Source organism: Tupaia chinensis, unplaced genomic scaffold (genome assembly GCF_000334495.1).
Source record: "Tupaia chinensis unplaced genomic scaffold, TupChi_1.0 Scaffold000311_2, whole genome shotgun sequence".
Taxonomy (NCBI): Eukaryota; Metazoa; Chordata; class Mammalia; order Scandentia; family Tupaiidae; genus Tupaia; species Tupaia belangeri.
In genome coordinates, this window is record NW_006159803.1 from 79,084 (window position 1) to 96,744 (window position 17,661).

Here is a 17,661-nt window from a genome sequence, read left to right on the forward strand (position 1 = left end):
TCTGCTCTAAATTCCACCCCCCCCCCATCTTGCAGTATGGTAAACAGATAAAAACAAGAACAAAACACAGGGCAATCTTTTGTTTTTATATCATGTTTATTAGGATGTGGAAAGAAATATTTCCAAAACATGGGTGCAGAATAACAGAACTCCTTATTTCCTACAAGAAAAGGAAGTAAAAACAACTGTGAATAAAAGGAAGAGCCCATGCTGTGTATCAATATTAACCTGCTGAGCGCTGAAGGGGAAGAACAACTAAAAATAAACTTTAATAGGTGTTCTGATTAACTAAGCCTGAGAAAGGACCATCCAACCCCATAGACCTTGGAGAGCCAAGCTCTGAGTTGAACAGAAGAGAGCCATCCCTTCAGTGTCCCCCATTTATTATATTAGACATAGCAACTTTGACCAAGGTAGAGTTTAGCTTCAGTACTCCCTCTCACTTTCCCCTACCTGCCCCCCACACACACCTGCTCACAGACATTGATGCAACTTACTAATTTTAATATCCTGGGAAGAGATAAAAGCATCTTGTCAATGTCACTCTTTCAGTGGTGGGCATCTGTGCCCTACCATCTGGCAGCTCAAAAGAAAATCGTACCTAAAAGGAAGAAAAAGGGGACCAGTGGGCTGCATGGTGGTTAAGGCTCTGAACTCTACATGACTGACTGTGTGGTTCAAGTCCCTGACCCAGCAGGTTGAAAAAACACACCAGAAATGTATGTGTGCATTCCCAACATCCTAAGAGGAGAATAAAGGAGAAGGGATTATGTCCCCCCGGGGGGCAATTTATCACTTGTCCTCTGTTTCTTCTCTATCTCTGTCTGGTAAGTGCATATGTCGTATCACAAAAAAATTGAAAAAAAAAAAAAAGAGAGAGAGAGAGAAAGCGATAAAAGTATGTAGATCTTTTTTCCTAAGTGCAAAATTTAGACTTAAGCTAGAAAAGAAAAACTGCAAAAAAATACAGCAAAATAAATACAAATTCTTGCACCTCTAAGACTCATAGCTATATGCATATCTAAGCATGGAATTGCCTCCCAGTCTTTTTAATCTGCTGTTGAATCTGATAGCTGCAGTAGACACAGGCCAGTCTGATTCCACTCATTTCTCTCCTCAGAGAAAAATGGAAGGTAATGTTAATAATCATTGCTTTCTAGGAGTGGTGGGTCATAACAGATTTAACTTGGCATTCTGTTTTGCTGATTCACCAAAGAACCTAGAATCTCCTTTGAGAAGAAAAAGATTATGTCTTCTTTTGTCTGGAAGGGTCTGGCCTCCCACATGGCCAGCGTGGTTTGACTCTCGGACATGGTAACTTGCATTCTCACTTCCCCCTCCCCAACTCCCACCATCCTTCACTGGGCACAATTTAAAAGAGTAATAATAATAATAAATAAAATTAAACAGACCTTAAAAATATTATTTCTTTCTAAATTTATTTTTCTATGTCTGCTACATTTCTAACTGGAGTAGCCAACATCCAGAGAAGCAGAATGAGAGGAGTGTAGAGGCCCTACCTTTCGGAAAATTTCTTCCAGGTCACAGGACCAGGCGTATTCTTGAAAATTTTGGATGAGTTTCATAATAAAAAGAGAACCCCAGAAAGGATGTCGCCAGGAAACGTTATCTGAGAATAAAGCACATTCCAAATCTCATGACAGACTTTTACCTGGACACTGAGAGGAAATCCTAATGTTTGCTCTCCAGTTGTTGTATGCTGTTGTGTTTACCCTATTTTATGTACACTACATGCCATTTCTCATTGAACATATAAAAGTTCAGTGAGTATATTTGTACGGATATTTGAAAAGGATGCTGTAAATGGTGCAGATATTAGGGTGGCTTAGTCTCTGAGTTCAAGGAGGCAAAACTTAGCAGAGAGATGGAAAAAAGGCAGAATGGGGTACAGAAGAGTTATTGTGCCTTGGGGAAAAAATATTTAAAATTTTCTTCCAAAGGTGATACTTATTGCTTCTAGTATCAATAAATTATATACTCTGAAATGCAATGGCCTCAACTATAATGGGAAGGGAAGGAGAAGGATATAATAATTTCTACCACAAAAAAGTTTTTGGAGATTAGATAATACATCTCAAGTGTCTGGGAGAATGTAGAATATGTAATACCCAGACTGGTAATACTCAGCATGGTAATTATACTAATAGCTCTTCAACTTATGTACTTTGTAAATAATTGTAATTAAAATCAAGAAATATTGATCGTAAGATGTTTACTCAGAGAAAATGTTAGTTAAATATGAAAATGGCACCAAAAGAAAGAAAATATAAACCTAGGGAATGTTTAAGAAGAAAATGCCACCTCCTATTGAAAGACAAGACATTCTTAAGGAGAGAACTTTTAAAGAATACCAATATTATTCTTGTAGTAGACACAAAGAAGTAATGAAGACATATACAAAATATACAAAGGAATTTAAAAGAGGAAAGCAATACTAGGCCAATCACTGGCATGGTGGTAAAGGCATCTGAATTCCACATGACCAACTGAGCAGTTCATCTTGGACTCAGTGGATTTAAAAACACATCTGCATAAGTGTGTGCATCCCTAAAATTCTCTGAGTAGAATGGAGGAGAAAGGATTGCAGCATGGCCATCCCCCCCAGGGGTGCATTCTCACTTTTCCTCTCTTCTTTTGTCTTTCTCCAGCAAGCACATATGCCCTATAATAATTTTAAAAGAGAGAGAGAAAGAGAAAAAAAAAAAAGAAAAGCAATAGCAATTGCTCTGTATATAATCATGGATGCATCCTTTAACCAAACCTTTTAACCAATAATAATGCTAATAAAATATATATTAATAATACATTAAAATGCTGTTCACTAACCATAGTTGTTTTATGAGGCTGGTCTCAAGTTAATAAGAGAGAAGGTAGAGGCAGATATTTCTTCAAATCCTTTGTGAAATTAAGGAGTCAATGATCAGTTTTTTTCAGAAGAGCAATAGAATGTAGTTGGAATTTGTATAGGAGAATGTGGAGCCAGGATTAGTAATGAAGATGAAGGTATCCAAATGAGAATTTTGAAGAGTCATCTGGAAAGGAGGAATGAGCAAAGTGAAAGAAGCAAACCAAAATCAGCAAGATGGATGTTGAGAAGCCAAAGACCTACAAAGAATTGTGTAGTTGGAAGTAAATGTCTTGTGGAAGGCTGGGATCACAGAATTTTAAAGAATAGTTATGTTTAATTTTTTTATAATTTTTTAAAATAATTATTTTATTTGACTTTATTTATTTATTTTAATTTTATGAGAGAGAGAGAGAAGTAAGAAAGTGAGTTTCCAGGTCCAGGACTCAAACTGCAGTTAGTCGTGTGAGAGTCCAGCACCCCCAACCACCACGCTACCTGGTGGCCCAAAGACTAGTTATCTTTAGTATTAAAGTCTGCTAAATACATTCAGCCCAAATGCATGGGTTTTTGGCATGGTGTTTGTTTTGATTATTGAAAAAAATCATTGAGCTTTACCTCAGTATATGGTCAAGACATTGCAGAACCTGGCTTTCTCCTGAGAGATGTCATCACATTCTAGAAAATAATCTGTGAACCAAACTATTTGATCAGAGGCATGACCTCAGGGCTAGAGATGAAGAGGATGTGAGTTTGGAGGAAACTACAAAACAGGTGGATGGAAAGATTCATATTGCCTTTATTTAAATCTTGATAAGCAAAATACCTTGAGTTGTTACAGAATGGAAGCATATTTAATAGTAGCAGACATTGGCCCAGCTGCAGTGACATGCTCTAAAACTCTGTACACAGCAGGCTAGGACTACATGGGAGGCCCAAAGTCCATTCCTGGTCCAACCTAAAAGCCAGGTGTGATGGTGTACACCTATAATCCTAGCCACTTGGGGAGGCTGAGGCAGGATCTCACAACAATAAGATCCTGTCTGAAAAAATAATAAATTAAAATATTAAAAGGAGTTATTTAATGTGTGCTTTACTTTGTATTTTGCTCGATATTTCACACACATCTTATTTAATCCTTAGAACAATATTAATAGTCACATGTGTTCATCAGAAATTAAAGTACAGAAAGTGAATACCTAGACCTGGTTTACAAAATATTAAATTGCAGAACCAGGAAATAATCACAAGACTCTAACTCCAAAGCTTACATTTAGATTTTTTCAGATGTGTTCTATTTTATATATTCCATACTTTAAGTTATAACCTACTTTAAACAAGAACACCAGTATGCTTTGTCTCTTTTCAGTCTCTATGTCCCTGGCCCACACTAGTCTCCTAAAAATACATGTCTGGACTGGACTGTGGAGTGACCCCAACATTGTGAATCTTTTCTGTGAGGAGTCAGATGCTAATTTAGTTCAGGGTAAACATTCCTCTAATTTTTTGTCATTTCTCCCAATTCCAAGAAAATGTTTTGCACCGTGGAGTAGTTTACTACTTACTAAATTACTATTTCAGTGAAAACATAGAACATTTGGTCTCTGTGGGTCTGGGGAATCAAATAGAGTTCTAGAGGAAGATTTGAGTTGGTCTGTAAAGTCACATCTTAAGTTTAGCACAGGTATCCACACTTTAAGAAGTAGGTGTGGGGACCAGCAGTTAGCGTAATGGCTATGTCACTGGACTCCCACTTAGTCGACCACGGTTCGAGTCCTGGACCTGGTGGCTTAAACTCATGCCAGGTGCGTGTGTGCATGCCCAAGATCCTGAGAGGTGAATGGAGGAGAAGGGATTGCAGCGTGGCCATCTCCCCTGGGAGTGATTTCTTGCTTTCTGTCTCTCTGTCTCTCTGTCTCTCTCTGGCTTTCTGGTGAGCACACGCACCCTATAGCAAAAACCTCACCAAAAAAAAAAAAAAAAAGAGGAAGTAGGGGTGAATTTCTATATTTGTAATCCTCACAAACACAGTGTTCTGCACAGAAACTCTACCTGGTGTCGAAGAGCAGAAAGCAATAAAATCCTTCTCTATATGGGCTTTCTTAATGCCATCTTCTTCAAAATCTTCTGAAGCCGATATGGGTCTGTTTTCAGCACCTTCGACAGAATCTTTTAACCACACCACACCTTGGTTCTCTGAAAAGACAATATTTAGTTTCTTGTTACTACCAAATACCAAAAAACTACATTCTCCTCTAACCCTCTGTTCAACCATAACTATCAATTTATGTTTCTGTCTTTCATTTGCATAACACCTCAAGAACTATCTTTGTAATAATTCTTTTTTTTTGAGAAGATTTTTGCTATAGGGCGCATGCACTCTCCAGACAGACAGAGAGAGACATAGAGACAGAAAGTGAGAAATCACCCCCCAGGGGGGATGGTCATGCTGCAATCCCTTCTCCTCCATTCTCCTCTCAGGATCTTGGGCAGGCAAGCACACGTGCCCGGCGTGAGTTTTAAGCCACCGGGGCCAGGACGCAAACCGCACTTGACTACGTGGGAGTCCAGCAATATAGCCATTACCCTAACTGCTGGTTCCCTCTTTGTAATAATTCTTATCTCTCCTAATTCAAATGAATGCTACTGACATTGGAACAGCAAAGCCTCAAGACTGAAAGTATTCTCTCTTTAGTTGTAAATGGTTCTGAGACTCTACCAACCAGCCACAAAATTCACAGCTACCACAATCATGACCAGTGACAATAAGTGTTCTTTGATATTAAGAAACATATACAAAGAAGCTGAAAAATACTGTATGCAGGCAGACCATAAAATCACTGAATGTCTTGTGTTCTGATAGACATCGGGACTCACCACCACGACAGGCCTGGATGATGATCACCTTGGGTTTGTCCTTCAAACTTGGACAGTTCCTGGTGTTCAACATTTGAAAAATGGTGTTGACTGGTAATACATCTGGGATTTGATCACAGTATGTCTTCCCACAAATGCCATCCCGAATACCATGAGACATGAACACCACGAAAGTACTGTCAGAGGTCTGGTGCTCTGGGCGAGCAGCAAATGACGCCAGTTCTGTAACCATGCCCTGGAAGAAACCATAGCACCCATTTTAGACTATGTGATTTGCTAACCTGACACCTTTGTAATCCAATAAAAGGATACTTAAGGAATTGCTTAAGGAATTCCATGAAAATCAATGGAGTGGGAAATAAAATTTAAGTCTTAATTCAGAGAAAGATGAGAAAATAAAAGACTATGGCATGTCATCCAGAGATTTCTAGTTGAGAGAAGGAAGTATTATTGAATTAATACAACGCTTCTCAATTAGAGGTTACACCAGGCTCTGGGTAAAAGACTCTTGCATTCAAAGAGGATATGTAGTATCATTAACCTTCAAGGGCAAATTTAGATTGTACATAATCAAGACAGTAAATGTCTGAGTGCAGCCTCCAAGCTTTTGAACACTATTTAAGTATATGAAAGACATGACCATCGTATCTCCAGTATGATAATCTTACCGAAGCAGTGAGATTTTCTTTCACATCCACGCTATATCCCAGACCTTCTAGGAGTATCTTCATACCTCTGATGTCAACATCAGCTCCAGTCCTCCTGGGAAGATCATCAAACTCTGTGTTGCAGATAATAAGGGCAAGACGTGTGCGTGTCGACTTATCCATTATTGGATAAATCTGTTGGAAGGGCAGATTGGATGAGCGGTCTTACTCTGTTCAAGTTAATAATGATCTTACATGTTTAAGACAGCTTCCCCTTCCTTAGTCCTATCAAGAAACCAGGTCCCGTGATATGGTTTAATCACAGATTAAAAACAAGGAAAGGGATTGAATCCTACTTTAGGAGTGGGAATGGAGTTTATAATGCCCAGATGGCAGCTGAGCACCTGACTTAATTGACTGATATAGCAGAATAAATTTCATTTATTTTTTTATTTTTTAAACAAAGTTTACTGTGTATGTTTTTGGCTTACAACATAATATTAGGAGTCATAGATAGATAGTACAATGGGTTACTATAGTGACACAGATTAACATTTCTAACATTTGATGTTGTCACGTGTGTGTGAATGACAAGAGCCACTCAGATATACATCTTTAACAAAAATCCCTAGCACAATTTTAATTGATAGGTGAGATTTTGAAAGATGGCACAGGCTTTGAAATGCAATGATTGAATTTTAAAATTGACTCCTCCTCTTTCTGATTGTTAAACTTTAAGGAAAATGTTCAATCATTTTATGTCTGTTTTCTGATCTCCAAAATAGGTTATTTTGAGAGTTTTATCTATTTTTTGGGAGTTAATTGTATTACATGTATTTTGAGAGTTCAATGGATTATGCAAACAGTTAAGAACAGTGTTAGACCCACCATATATGGTCAATAACTGCCCTTGTTATTATTCTTGTTATTATACTATTTACTAAATGGATAAGATGAAACTTTGAACTCTCTTCATAGGCATGAAATTCTAGGAGATAGGAATCAAGGAGATAGGAAGCATAAGAATGATTCTCCAGAATTTTTCAACAAAATTGGCTCTAAGACAGACCCACTGCACTTTACAGTGGCCTCCAGTGTATCTTTGACCAGATCCACCATTCTATTCTGAGCACAGACCTCTTTTGATTTTTCTTTCCATATCCTTTGGGCTGTTTCTAGAGTGCAAAGCTTGAGTTTCCCTTCTTGGTCTGAGTATGTGAACTTCGCTGGCATGTCCTGCACTGCCTGCTGAGCTGCAAAAGACAAGACATGTTATGAATAAAGGTATCCCATTTGTCCTGGTCCATGTTCCTCCCAGCATTATCTACGTATGAAGCCACAGAGGAGGGAATTTATTCTTAGGAGGACACCCTAAGCTGATTAACACTCTTGAGTGAGTAAATGCTAGTGGGCCATATTCCAAGTCAGAGATTTCTAGTAGTGTGACACATCTATCTACATTTATTTCCTAGGATCAGCATTTTCATAAATGTTTTAGAACAACACATAAAAAGGGAGTTTTTCAAGGCCATGCATGATAAAACACACACACACACACACACACACACACACACACACATATCAGTATGTTAGATAAAATAATTAAGATACATATTTGCTTAAGAGATTGAAAGCTTAGGATAAATTTTTGTGGGGATATGTGTTTAGTCTATTTAAATGTTTTTAAAAAGATGTATGTTTATCTACTTATTTATTTTCTTAGCAAGCATGATAATAGAGATTAGGGATATATATATATACGCACACATACACACATATATGCACATGCATATACACATATATGTCCTTCCAGGTCTCATTCTAGTGACTATATGAACTAGAATGCTAGAATGAATATGAAATAGAGTGATAAAGGCTTAAATTAAGAAACATATTAGATGGATTCATAGCATTAAGCATTGATTGCACAAATATATGAGGAAGAGTTTTCACAGTGGTTTACATGAGAAAATTCCCTAGGCTTTTATTTTATCACAGGTTCAACACCATCCAAGAATACAATGTACTTGCTAAAGAAATTAGTGTAACCTTTGTTTGTTTCAAAATAGAAATAACTTTTTCTAGAAATTTGGAGGAAACTTCAAACTAAACTAAACCATTAAAATGAGAAAAATATATTCAGTTTTGAAGAAGCATTTAAATAAACTGTATTTAGGTAAACCAACAATATGATTTGTGTTGACTATGGAAAAGATAAGAGCTAATTAGAATGAATATATTGGATAAAACTATAGAAATAAACATTAAGTAGAAGAAATGTTGTTTCTTCATAAAGGAATCTGGAGAACAATAAGAAAAATTAAATTAAAAAAATAGACCATGTGATTATATAGTAAGTTTCCCACCCTATAAAATGTTGAAGAATATATACATGGGATAATCATTCTTGATAGATTTAGTAGAGTTATTTTGAACTTGGTAAAATATTTGTTTCCCTGGCCTCTACATTTCTTCTAAATATAAGGTTTTATTGTAGGGCAAAAAGCTCACTTTGAATAAAATTATCCCAGAACTATAGAAGAAAAACTGTTCTAGGACAAATAATACACAGATTATTAGGTAAACAGAGGCCATACTCATACAGAAATAAGATTAACTAGCAAGGAAACTAGCACATGTTGACTGTATCAGTACTTAGGAAAGGTGAAACCACTATTTTCAAGGTAGAACACCAAAACATTTTTAAGATTTATTTTCATCTAGGACTTTAAGTATTTCCTATGTGTCCTCTAGTATTGCATGAATACATTTTTTTTTCTTTTTTTGGAGAGGTTTTTGCTATAGGGCATGTGCGCTTGCCAGAAAGACAGAGAGAGACAGAGAGCAAGAAATCACCCCCAAGGGGGGACGGCCATGCCACAATCCCTTCTCTTCCATTCTCCTCTCAAGATCTTGGGCACACACGCACACATGCCCAGCGTGAGTTTAAGCCACCAGGTCTGGGACTCGAACTGCGGTCAACTACATGGGAGTCCAGAGACATAGCCATTAGGCTAACTGCTGGTCCCAATAAAAATAAATTTTTGTGTTACAGACTGCCTAAATATTCAACGAGACACTCTGCCTTTTTCCTTGGGCATTCAACTAGTATATATGACCAACTAGTGTGGCCATGTGATGAGTTGGAGCCTAAGGAAAGCAAACAGAAGTACCACATGACACATCTATACTGAGGTAGAAAAATCCCCACAAAAGATCCTCCAAATCCTTCTTCCCAGGGCCACTAACTGAATGGTTATGACCATAGTTATTTTGGCATTATATGTTGCTGTCATCACAGCCATGGTATGGAAGAGGTGCAGCATTTGGAAAGAAACTGTCTAATGATCAAGAATGACCAGTTTTTGTTTTTCATAAATGAGAAACAAGTTTCTATCCTATCTGAGCCATTATAAATGTTTGACTTTGTTGCAAAATTTGTGTTATCTGATATAGGTGTGTGGTATCATTTCTATCATTTCTGCCCTTAAATTTCCAGATGGCTCTAAGTTGATAATAAAGACTCTTAAGCAGCTGTTTATTATTCATAATTCATGTATTTGTCCAGGCTCAATAAGAGCGGTATCAGTGTTTATCTTTTCATTATTCTGTAGCTAGTCCATATAACAGGGTATGAACACAGTTGGCATGTGATAAATATTTTTCTAATAGCCTAGTAGTAATAGTAATTCAGATTAAGTTATTTGTGAAATCATCCTTTAATTTCAATTACTGTGAGCCACATCACCATTACATGGGACCATACCTATGAACAAATCAGATATGTTTAATCTCTTTACAAAATGTAGCGACAACTTGGGGAAAGGATGACTTTATTTTTAAAAATAGAAGTAAAATATACTGAGAGTTGTTGTTAGAGAACAACATAGTACTGTAGGAACAGGAGCTTCAAAATATAATAGTAGCAGCATATATAGAGAAGCAAATCTTCATTTGAAGGAAGAAATTAATTCTACTTAGCCACTGCTTCACTATTGGAGTGAGAGAAGAATGAGTTATGTATGAATTTCACATTTCAAGTTTGAACAAATGGTGATGGTAGCACCATTAGCCAAGGCAGGGAAAACTGGAAGAGGAGCAAGATGAGGGAAGAATGGTTAATTCATCTCTGGAAATGTTTAAAGATTTCTATGTGAGATATGAGTGAATATGTAAATATTGAATAGTGAAGTTTGACACTAAGTGGAAATCAAGATTTGAGGCACAGATTCATAGTTTGTTAGTATAGCTATGGATATAATATAATAAGGAAATAAAAAGGCACAGGAACAATCCATGAGAAATATCTATAACTGCCTCTCCACCCCAATATAGAGCTTGAAGAATACTTTTCCTTTGAAAGCATGATTACCTGGGAGGTAGGGAAACACTGCTTGAGAGTATTGTGTACTATGGGCATTTCCAGGTAGGGAACCTGAAGAAAGATAAAGGATATCAAAAGTTACTTATTATCTCTGAAGAATTTTAGGACTTTGTCCTAAAGTGGTAGATACTTCCAACTGAAAATTACCCCCACAGGTTTAATGGATTGATAGCCTTGTTCAAGACGTGACTCACACAGAACCACATTTATCACTGGGACACAAAAGCCTTACACATGAATGACCTGACTGTTATTTAACACTTAAGGTGGAATAGCAGAGTGTTTCTGAGTGCCTCCCTTGACCTTTGCTTTTTATGATGCAAGTGTAATGAAGACTTCTCAGCTATAAAGTAAATTATATTGATATACATATGTCAAGATGGCTTCTAGACACCAGAGATAGTGTGAGAAGAGGGTGGGAAAGGGCAGAGGGTCAGACATAAGGATATATATGAAACTATAAATGGAAAATTATTGATGATAACATGCATGATTAAGCCACTATGCAGTATATTCTGGATGGGAAATCACATTTTGTATGCTGTGACAATGCTTAGAGGATGAATGTAAATTAATTAATTTTTAAAAATTCAGGGAAAAAAAAACCACGAAAACTGTTTTTCTTGAAATTAAAAACATGCATTAAAAATACCTATTTGATGACTGCAATAAGCTATATAGCCCTAGCTAGGTGCTACTTTATAGTATGTTCATTATACTCACTGAGGTTTATGCCTAAAGTCAAACTTGTGTTCATGGATATGTATATATCAGCTGCGCTTACTATTGAAAATATTTAGATTAATTAATATCTTTAGTGAATCAATGAAATGTGGGAGGAAAAGGCATAGAAAGCAACCATGGATACCAGAGACAATGTGGGAGGTGAGTGGGAGATGGCAGAGGGTGAGAGATAGGGAATCAAGGATGGGAAAAACAAAATATACAGGAAACAAGAAATGGAAAATTATTTGTTGATGATAACACGTATATTAATGTGCTTGATTGAGACAATATACAGTGTACTCTGGATGGAAAATCTCATTTTGTATACTGTAATGATGTACAGTGAATGAATGTAAATAAATACATTTTTAAAAATGAGAATAAAAAATAAAAAGGAGAATAATAATAATAAAAAAGATGGCTTCTGACTGACTAACCACTACTGCTTAACAAGTGTGTACAAACTATGTTGTCTAACTCAGAGCTGACTTTGGCTTTGGACAAAATTATGAAGAAGGGGCAACTATGCTAGGACAACTGACCTTGAGAAGATGTATCATAGCACAAAATGGTGAAGGGACCCACTGGTCACCTCAGGAAGAATGGGAACAACCGCTAGTTCCATTCCTGAGGTCATAGAAATGCTTTCACCCACAAGTTCTTTGAGTCTGTTCTTAAGAAGCAGAAGTTAATAGCAATGTCTTCTTCCTCATCCCAGAATCACAGATACTTCTGCAAAGTCAACAAAATTTTATCACAAGGTTCTTAAAAATCTTTGAAATTTATTTCTCACCCATGTTAATAATTTCTCCTCTCCTTTAACTAGTGAAACTCCCAAGGTCCAGAAAGATTCCTGATATGTAAGTTAGACCATTTTATGTTTAATGCTAGGATATAGATAAGAATGGTAAAATATTGTGGATGGTACACTGTTTTAGGTACTGGACTCCCACAAGGACGATTGTGGATGGAGTCCCGGATGCAGAAGCTTGAAAAACATACTGGGTATGTGTGTGTGTGTGTGCGTGTGTGTGTGTGTCTGTGTGTGTGCACACATGCCCAAAATAACCAGGAGGATGGAGGAGAAGGGACTGAGGTGTTACCATACCCCCTGGGAAGTGATTCTCAATTTCTTTCTCACTGTCTGTCTCTCTCCTCTCTGGTGAGCACACACGCCCTATGGCAAAAAAAAAAAAAAAAAAGAAACACCTCAAAAAAAAAGGAAAACAAAGAAAGTATTTTGTAAGCTGAATAACTGAATTATATGAATTCTGTTCCCTAATCGTTCTCTATTCTTTATAATATTAATATATTATCATACTCTCTTGTATTTTCAGTTCTCTTTTACCTCACTGTAAGCAATAATAGAATAAAACTAATAATGGCAACAATAATAATAAGCAACTTGGTTATTTTGTAGACCTGCCCTCTATAAGCATAGCCCATTTAATTCGTCAGTGCATTACTATAGAGGAGTTAAAGTAAACCTCCTAAGGGCCATAGAGGAGAAAAGCGATAGTGCCAAAATGTAAAAGTGAATCAATGTTGACTATAAATCCTGGGGTCTTAATCACTAAACTACTCTGCTTTAGGATGCAAAAGAGTGCTGCACTTATATATACATTTCAGGAACTCTGACCGCAATCTCTGGAATCTTCCAGGTAGATGCAAGTCTGTCAATTTCATGAGTCCTACTCTGAGGAGAAAGCAACTGGAAGCCCTCAGTTAATCTATTTGGTAGGTTGCATAAAATCACTCAAACCTGTGTTAATATTTCTATCAGGAACTGGAATACTGCCAATTTTGAGGACATGAATTAAACTTAATTTGTTTACAGTATAATATAATACAGTACAATACAGTATAATATAAGAACACCTATCTGAGAAATTCACTCCTGAAACTTTAAGAATTGATATGAGCTAACAAATGAGGAACAAGGCCAGTCTTTATTTCACAGAACCTAGTGAAGTTAAGATTTCCTCAGAGAAAGTAGGATCTGTTTCCCTCCTCTGAATGGGAGAGATGCATAGTATGTCCCATGGAACTTTGAGCTCAAGGAGCAGGCAGCAGTTCATCCCGTTTTCTCATCTAATGTGCAGCTTCTAGGCTACACTTTCTATCAAAAATTTCAAAAACATTTTCTGAAGGAAGTTTTTTTTTATGTAATGCTAGAAACTTTCTTTTAGAAAGATCTCTTTCATCAGAGTACATTTATATATTACACCTAGTTATTATATTTTATGGTCTGAAAACAACCCCGAATGAAGAGATAGCACCTGATAACTGGAGAGGCAGACCTCAGGTGTTAGAGTTAATCTCAGTGGGTTGTACAAAACTTCTAGGATGCAAGCACAGCGTCTGAAAAGAACAGAACCAGGAAGAAGACAAATTCTCTATGAGTCCCCTGAATGAGGAAACAATGTTTCTCAAACAGGAAAATTTTAAAAATAGCTGCTTATAAGTCCTGTGAGTTAGGCATTGCTATGAGATGAAATGTCCCATAAAAATACATAGGGGGGAACCAGCAGTTAGTGTAATGGCTATGTCGCTGGATTCCCACGTAGTCGACCGCGGTTTGTGTCCCGGACCCGGTGGCTTAAAACTCACGCCGGGCGCGTGTGCGTGCGTGCCCATGATCCCGAGAGGAGAATGGAGGAGAAGGGATTGCGCCGTGACCATCCCCCCTGGGGGGTGATTTCTCGCTTTCTGTCTCTATGTCTCTCTCTGTGTGTCTGGCGAGCGCACGCGCCCTACAGTGAAAATCTCTCCAAAAAAAAAAAAAACATAGAAGTCCTAACTCCTAGTAACTCAGAATGTGACTATAGTGGGAAATAGGGACCTAATAGATGTATTGGGTTGTCAGAAAAGTCATAATGTATTTTTTTTCTATGCAAAAATGCATCATGACTTTTTCAACAATCCAATAATTAGTTGAGATGAGGCCATATTGGAATAGCATGTGCCCTTAATCCAATATTACTGGTATCTTTATAAAAAGAAGACAAAAAAAAAAAAAAAACCTGAGAAAGACAGACAGGGGAAACAATACTTGAAATGATGGCACACATAGGGAAGACGGCAATATGATGATAAAAACAGAAATGGAGTAGCAGCTGCAAACAGGAATACAAATGAGTCTTCACCCTTATTGTTATTACTTGATTGTCTCTAATTTGGGGGGATAATTGAGGGCATAAATGAAAAAGAAGTATTTTAAAAAAGAGATTTGTCACATCCACATGAAGGAAATAAACTATATTTGTCACATACACATGAAGGCAGAAAGCATCTGCAATATGAGCTCGGACAGGTACAAGCTTCCCCCAACCCGTAGAAAGGAGCTTCTTTCAAAGAACACCTGCTGCTGCTGAAGTGGCTTTGGGAAGTGCAACAGAGATCAGTGGCTGGGAATCCACTAGAACTCCCCTCTTTGCCACGAAGAAGAACTAAAGGACTGTGTACAGACTGGCTCAGATGCCTAAACTGTGTATCAGGCCCTCTGGGGAACTGGAGCCCTCACAGAGTGGCCCAGAGCCTGCTTCTATGCTGGTGGACGATCTCACTGAAAAGAAAATGCAAGAGAGCAACTGGGGAAAGGAGTCCATTTACTCTTCTCACTTTCTACAAAATTCAGTTTATTCCAAGTATTCCACTTCCACTGAAATATATTTTGGTCTCCTTGGGAATTGAAACTTTGGGAAGAAATTTAAAAAGTATTGATTTTAGACCTGAAGTCTTCATGTCATACAACTACAAAGTGTTGGGACTTACCGTAAGTAAATAAACTAACTAACTAACTAACTAACTAACTAACTAACTAAAATAAAGTAATGTACCTTTTCAGGGGACTGGAGGATATAGTTTAAGTCTTCAACAAATGAGCTGCTACATACTCAAGAACATGCTAACATAACTACTGAGGCTAAAGGAACAGGAAAAAATAAAAGAGACAGGAGACATGTGATAGGGCCACTGATACGGAAACAGGGCCCTGAAGCCATAGGTGAGGGTCTTCAAACCAGTATGACAAATGAAGAAAGCAGGTATTGGCACAAGACTAAAGGCCTATGTGAATTGTCTCAGGCCTGGACCCTTACCTGAGAGCTGCAGTTTCTCTGCAAGGTGGCAGTCATCTTCACCAATTGAGTTGATGCAAATTTGACTGGCTTTGGGTCCTTTCGGAATGACAGTGTCAATCAGAGCACGGGCCTTATCCATAACCGTAGCATTTCCATCTCTTATTCTCACCATCTCTTCCAGGTTCAGCACTTTTTTCTCCAGTAGTTCATCCAGCAAGGCATTAATTGTACCTGTGCTCACTGAATTGATAAATAGCTTCCTTTTCTCCCTTAGCACTTTGTCTGAGGCACAAACATTTGAGTCATAAAACAGTCTTATTTCACTCTCATGACAACAGTAAAACATCTCTTTCTTAGATAAAGGTAATCCCTTCTCTAATTCTATGGCTACTCCATATTTTTCCCTTAGTATTTCCCATTCTCGCTCATGGTGTGGCCTGAAGATTGAGGTTTATTCATGTACATTAGTTCCTGGGAAACAGAGATAATCTTTTCCTGTCTCGTTTTTTTAAAGTATTAGTTTGTATACAACTTCTTGAAGTATAGCTTCACAGCCCCATTTTGGTATCAGTGAATCATAAAAAATGAAACAGTAATAGCCCATTTCCTAGGGGACAACAGCAGGTACTTACCCTAGGCCATTTCTGTACCCTCTATCAGACTTAGAACATTAAAGAGTTCAGTTAAGATTGCAAAATTATAGACAGATACCCGGAAAGCAGTAGTTCCTTTCTGGCCCTTGCTTTTTCTTCTTAAAGGCTGTAGGAGTCCTCTTGACCCCTCTCCTCCCTCTCTTCTTTTACTTCGGTTCTCTTCATTTAAACATCCACAAATTTAACCATGACTTCCAGAAGAGCCAGCCCCTTCCAAATCTATTCCCTCCTCCTGATCTACTTTTTAAGGTTAAAAACTCACCAGCCATCGCTTTTTCTTCCTACCCTCTTGTGTGGTATGAAACTGAAAGCGTAGTTCAGCTTCCTTTTAAGTGTGCTGTGCACATGTATTGAGAAATAACCACGGCACTGATATAAATAATCTGATCACTAAAGTTCTGACTGTATGAGAGAATAAATCCTCAAAATTTTCTTCGTCAGCTCTTGGAATAAGTCAGGGTAGGAGAGGGGTGGGCCTTGCGTAAAAACATAGGGAATGAGAAACTATGTGTACAGTTTAACTCAGACAGTGAAGAATCTCCCATTCTTTAGGAAATATGAACTGGAAAAGTAACTCATTCTTTGGAAAAGCTGAATCACTATTCCCACTGCTCCATGCCACCAATCTGGGGAGAGTTCTGGTTGCATGTTTGTGAGAAACAGTATTGATTTTAGAAATGGAAATATTTTCTTTGTTTTGGGCCCAATGTGCTTCCTTTTTAGAGAGCTTTCTCTCTCTCTCTCTCTCTCTCTTTTTTCTTTTGGAGAGGTTTTTGCTCTAGGGCGCATGTACTCTTCAGAAAGACAGAGAGAGACAGAGAGACAGAAAGCGAGAAATCACCCCCCAGGGGGGTTGGCCATGCTGCAATCCCTTCTCCTCCATTCTCCTCTTGGGATCTTGTGCACACGTGCCTGGTGTGGGTTTAGCCCGTCGGGTCTGGGACGCGAACCATGGTTGGCTACATGGGAGTCCAGTGACATAGCCATTACACTAAGTGCTGGTCCCGAGAGTTCTCTTTTTAAAAATAATAATAATAATAATAAAATTGTCAGAGGGTGTGTGCTTGGGGCATGCACACTTACATGCCTGCTATGCTTTTGAACTCCCTGGGTTGGGGTTCAAATTGTGGTTGACCATGTGGGCCTTAGTTCCTTAACTACTAGATTCAGGACTAGCCCCAAATGATTGGCCCTCTTTTTAGGAGCATTACTTCATAAAGATTAAAAAACTCAGGCTCTGGACTCAGATGTCAGATTCTGACATGTAATACAATGTTAGAATTTTTAAAAAGAATTATTATTTATTCATTTACTATTCATTTATTTAATTTGACTAGAGAGAGACACAGAGGGAACTAGAGAGTCAAATGAGAAAGCAAGCTACCAGATCTGGGACTTGAACCATGGTTGGCCACGTGGGAGTGTT

At 37.8% G+C, this 17,661-nt stretch overlaps 1 protein-coding gene across 9 annotated transcripts in view; it reads right to left on the reverse strand.

The window, feature by feature from the left end:
• LOC102490614 (caspase-4) overlaps window positions 1–16,552 on the reverse strand; it is a 40,409-nt gene extending 23,857 nt beyond the window's left edge. The window contains exons 1-10 of one of the 9 annotated variants that reach the window (XM_006150930.3): window positions 16,498–16,552; window positions 15,601–15,864; window positions 10,763–10,825; window positions 7,528–7,643; window positions 6,412–6,585; window positions 5,744–5,978; window positions 4,919–5,062; window positions 1,521–1,630; window positions 498–601; window positions 78–160 (exon numbers count right to left, since the gene is read on the reverse strand). In XM_006150930.3, the coding sequence (XP_006150992.1) occupies window positions 503–601; window positions 1,521–1,630; window positions 4,919–5,062; window positions 5,744–5,978; window positions 6,412–6,585; window positions 7,528–7,643; window positions 10,763–10,825; window positions 15,601–15,864; window positions 16,498–16,504 (1,212 nt within the window). In that variant the 5' untranslated portion in view covers window positions 16,505–16,552 and the 3' untranslated portion in view covers window positions 78–160; window positions 498–502. Of the gene's footprint in view, window positions 1–77; window positions 161–497; window positions 602–1,520; window positions 1,631–3,293; window positions 3,910–4,918; window positions 5,063–5,743; window positions 5,979–6,411; window positions 6,586–7,527; window positions 7,644–10,762; window positions 10,826–12,042; window positions 12,517–13,779; window positions 13,862–15,600; window positions 15,865–16,497 lie in introns of those variants that run through there. The other 8 variants (XM_014588763.2, XM_027772848.1, XM_027772847.1 and 5 more) reach the window with 8 other exon arrangements.
• Between the last annotated feature and the right edge of the window lie 1,109 nt (window positions 16,553–17,661).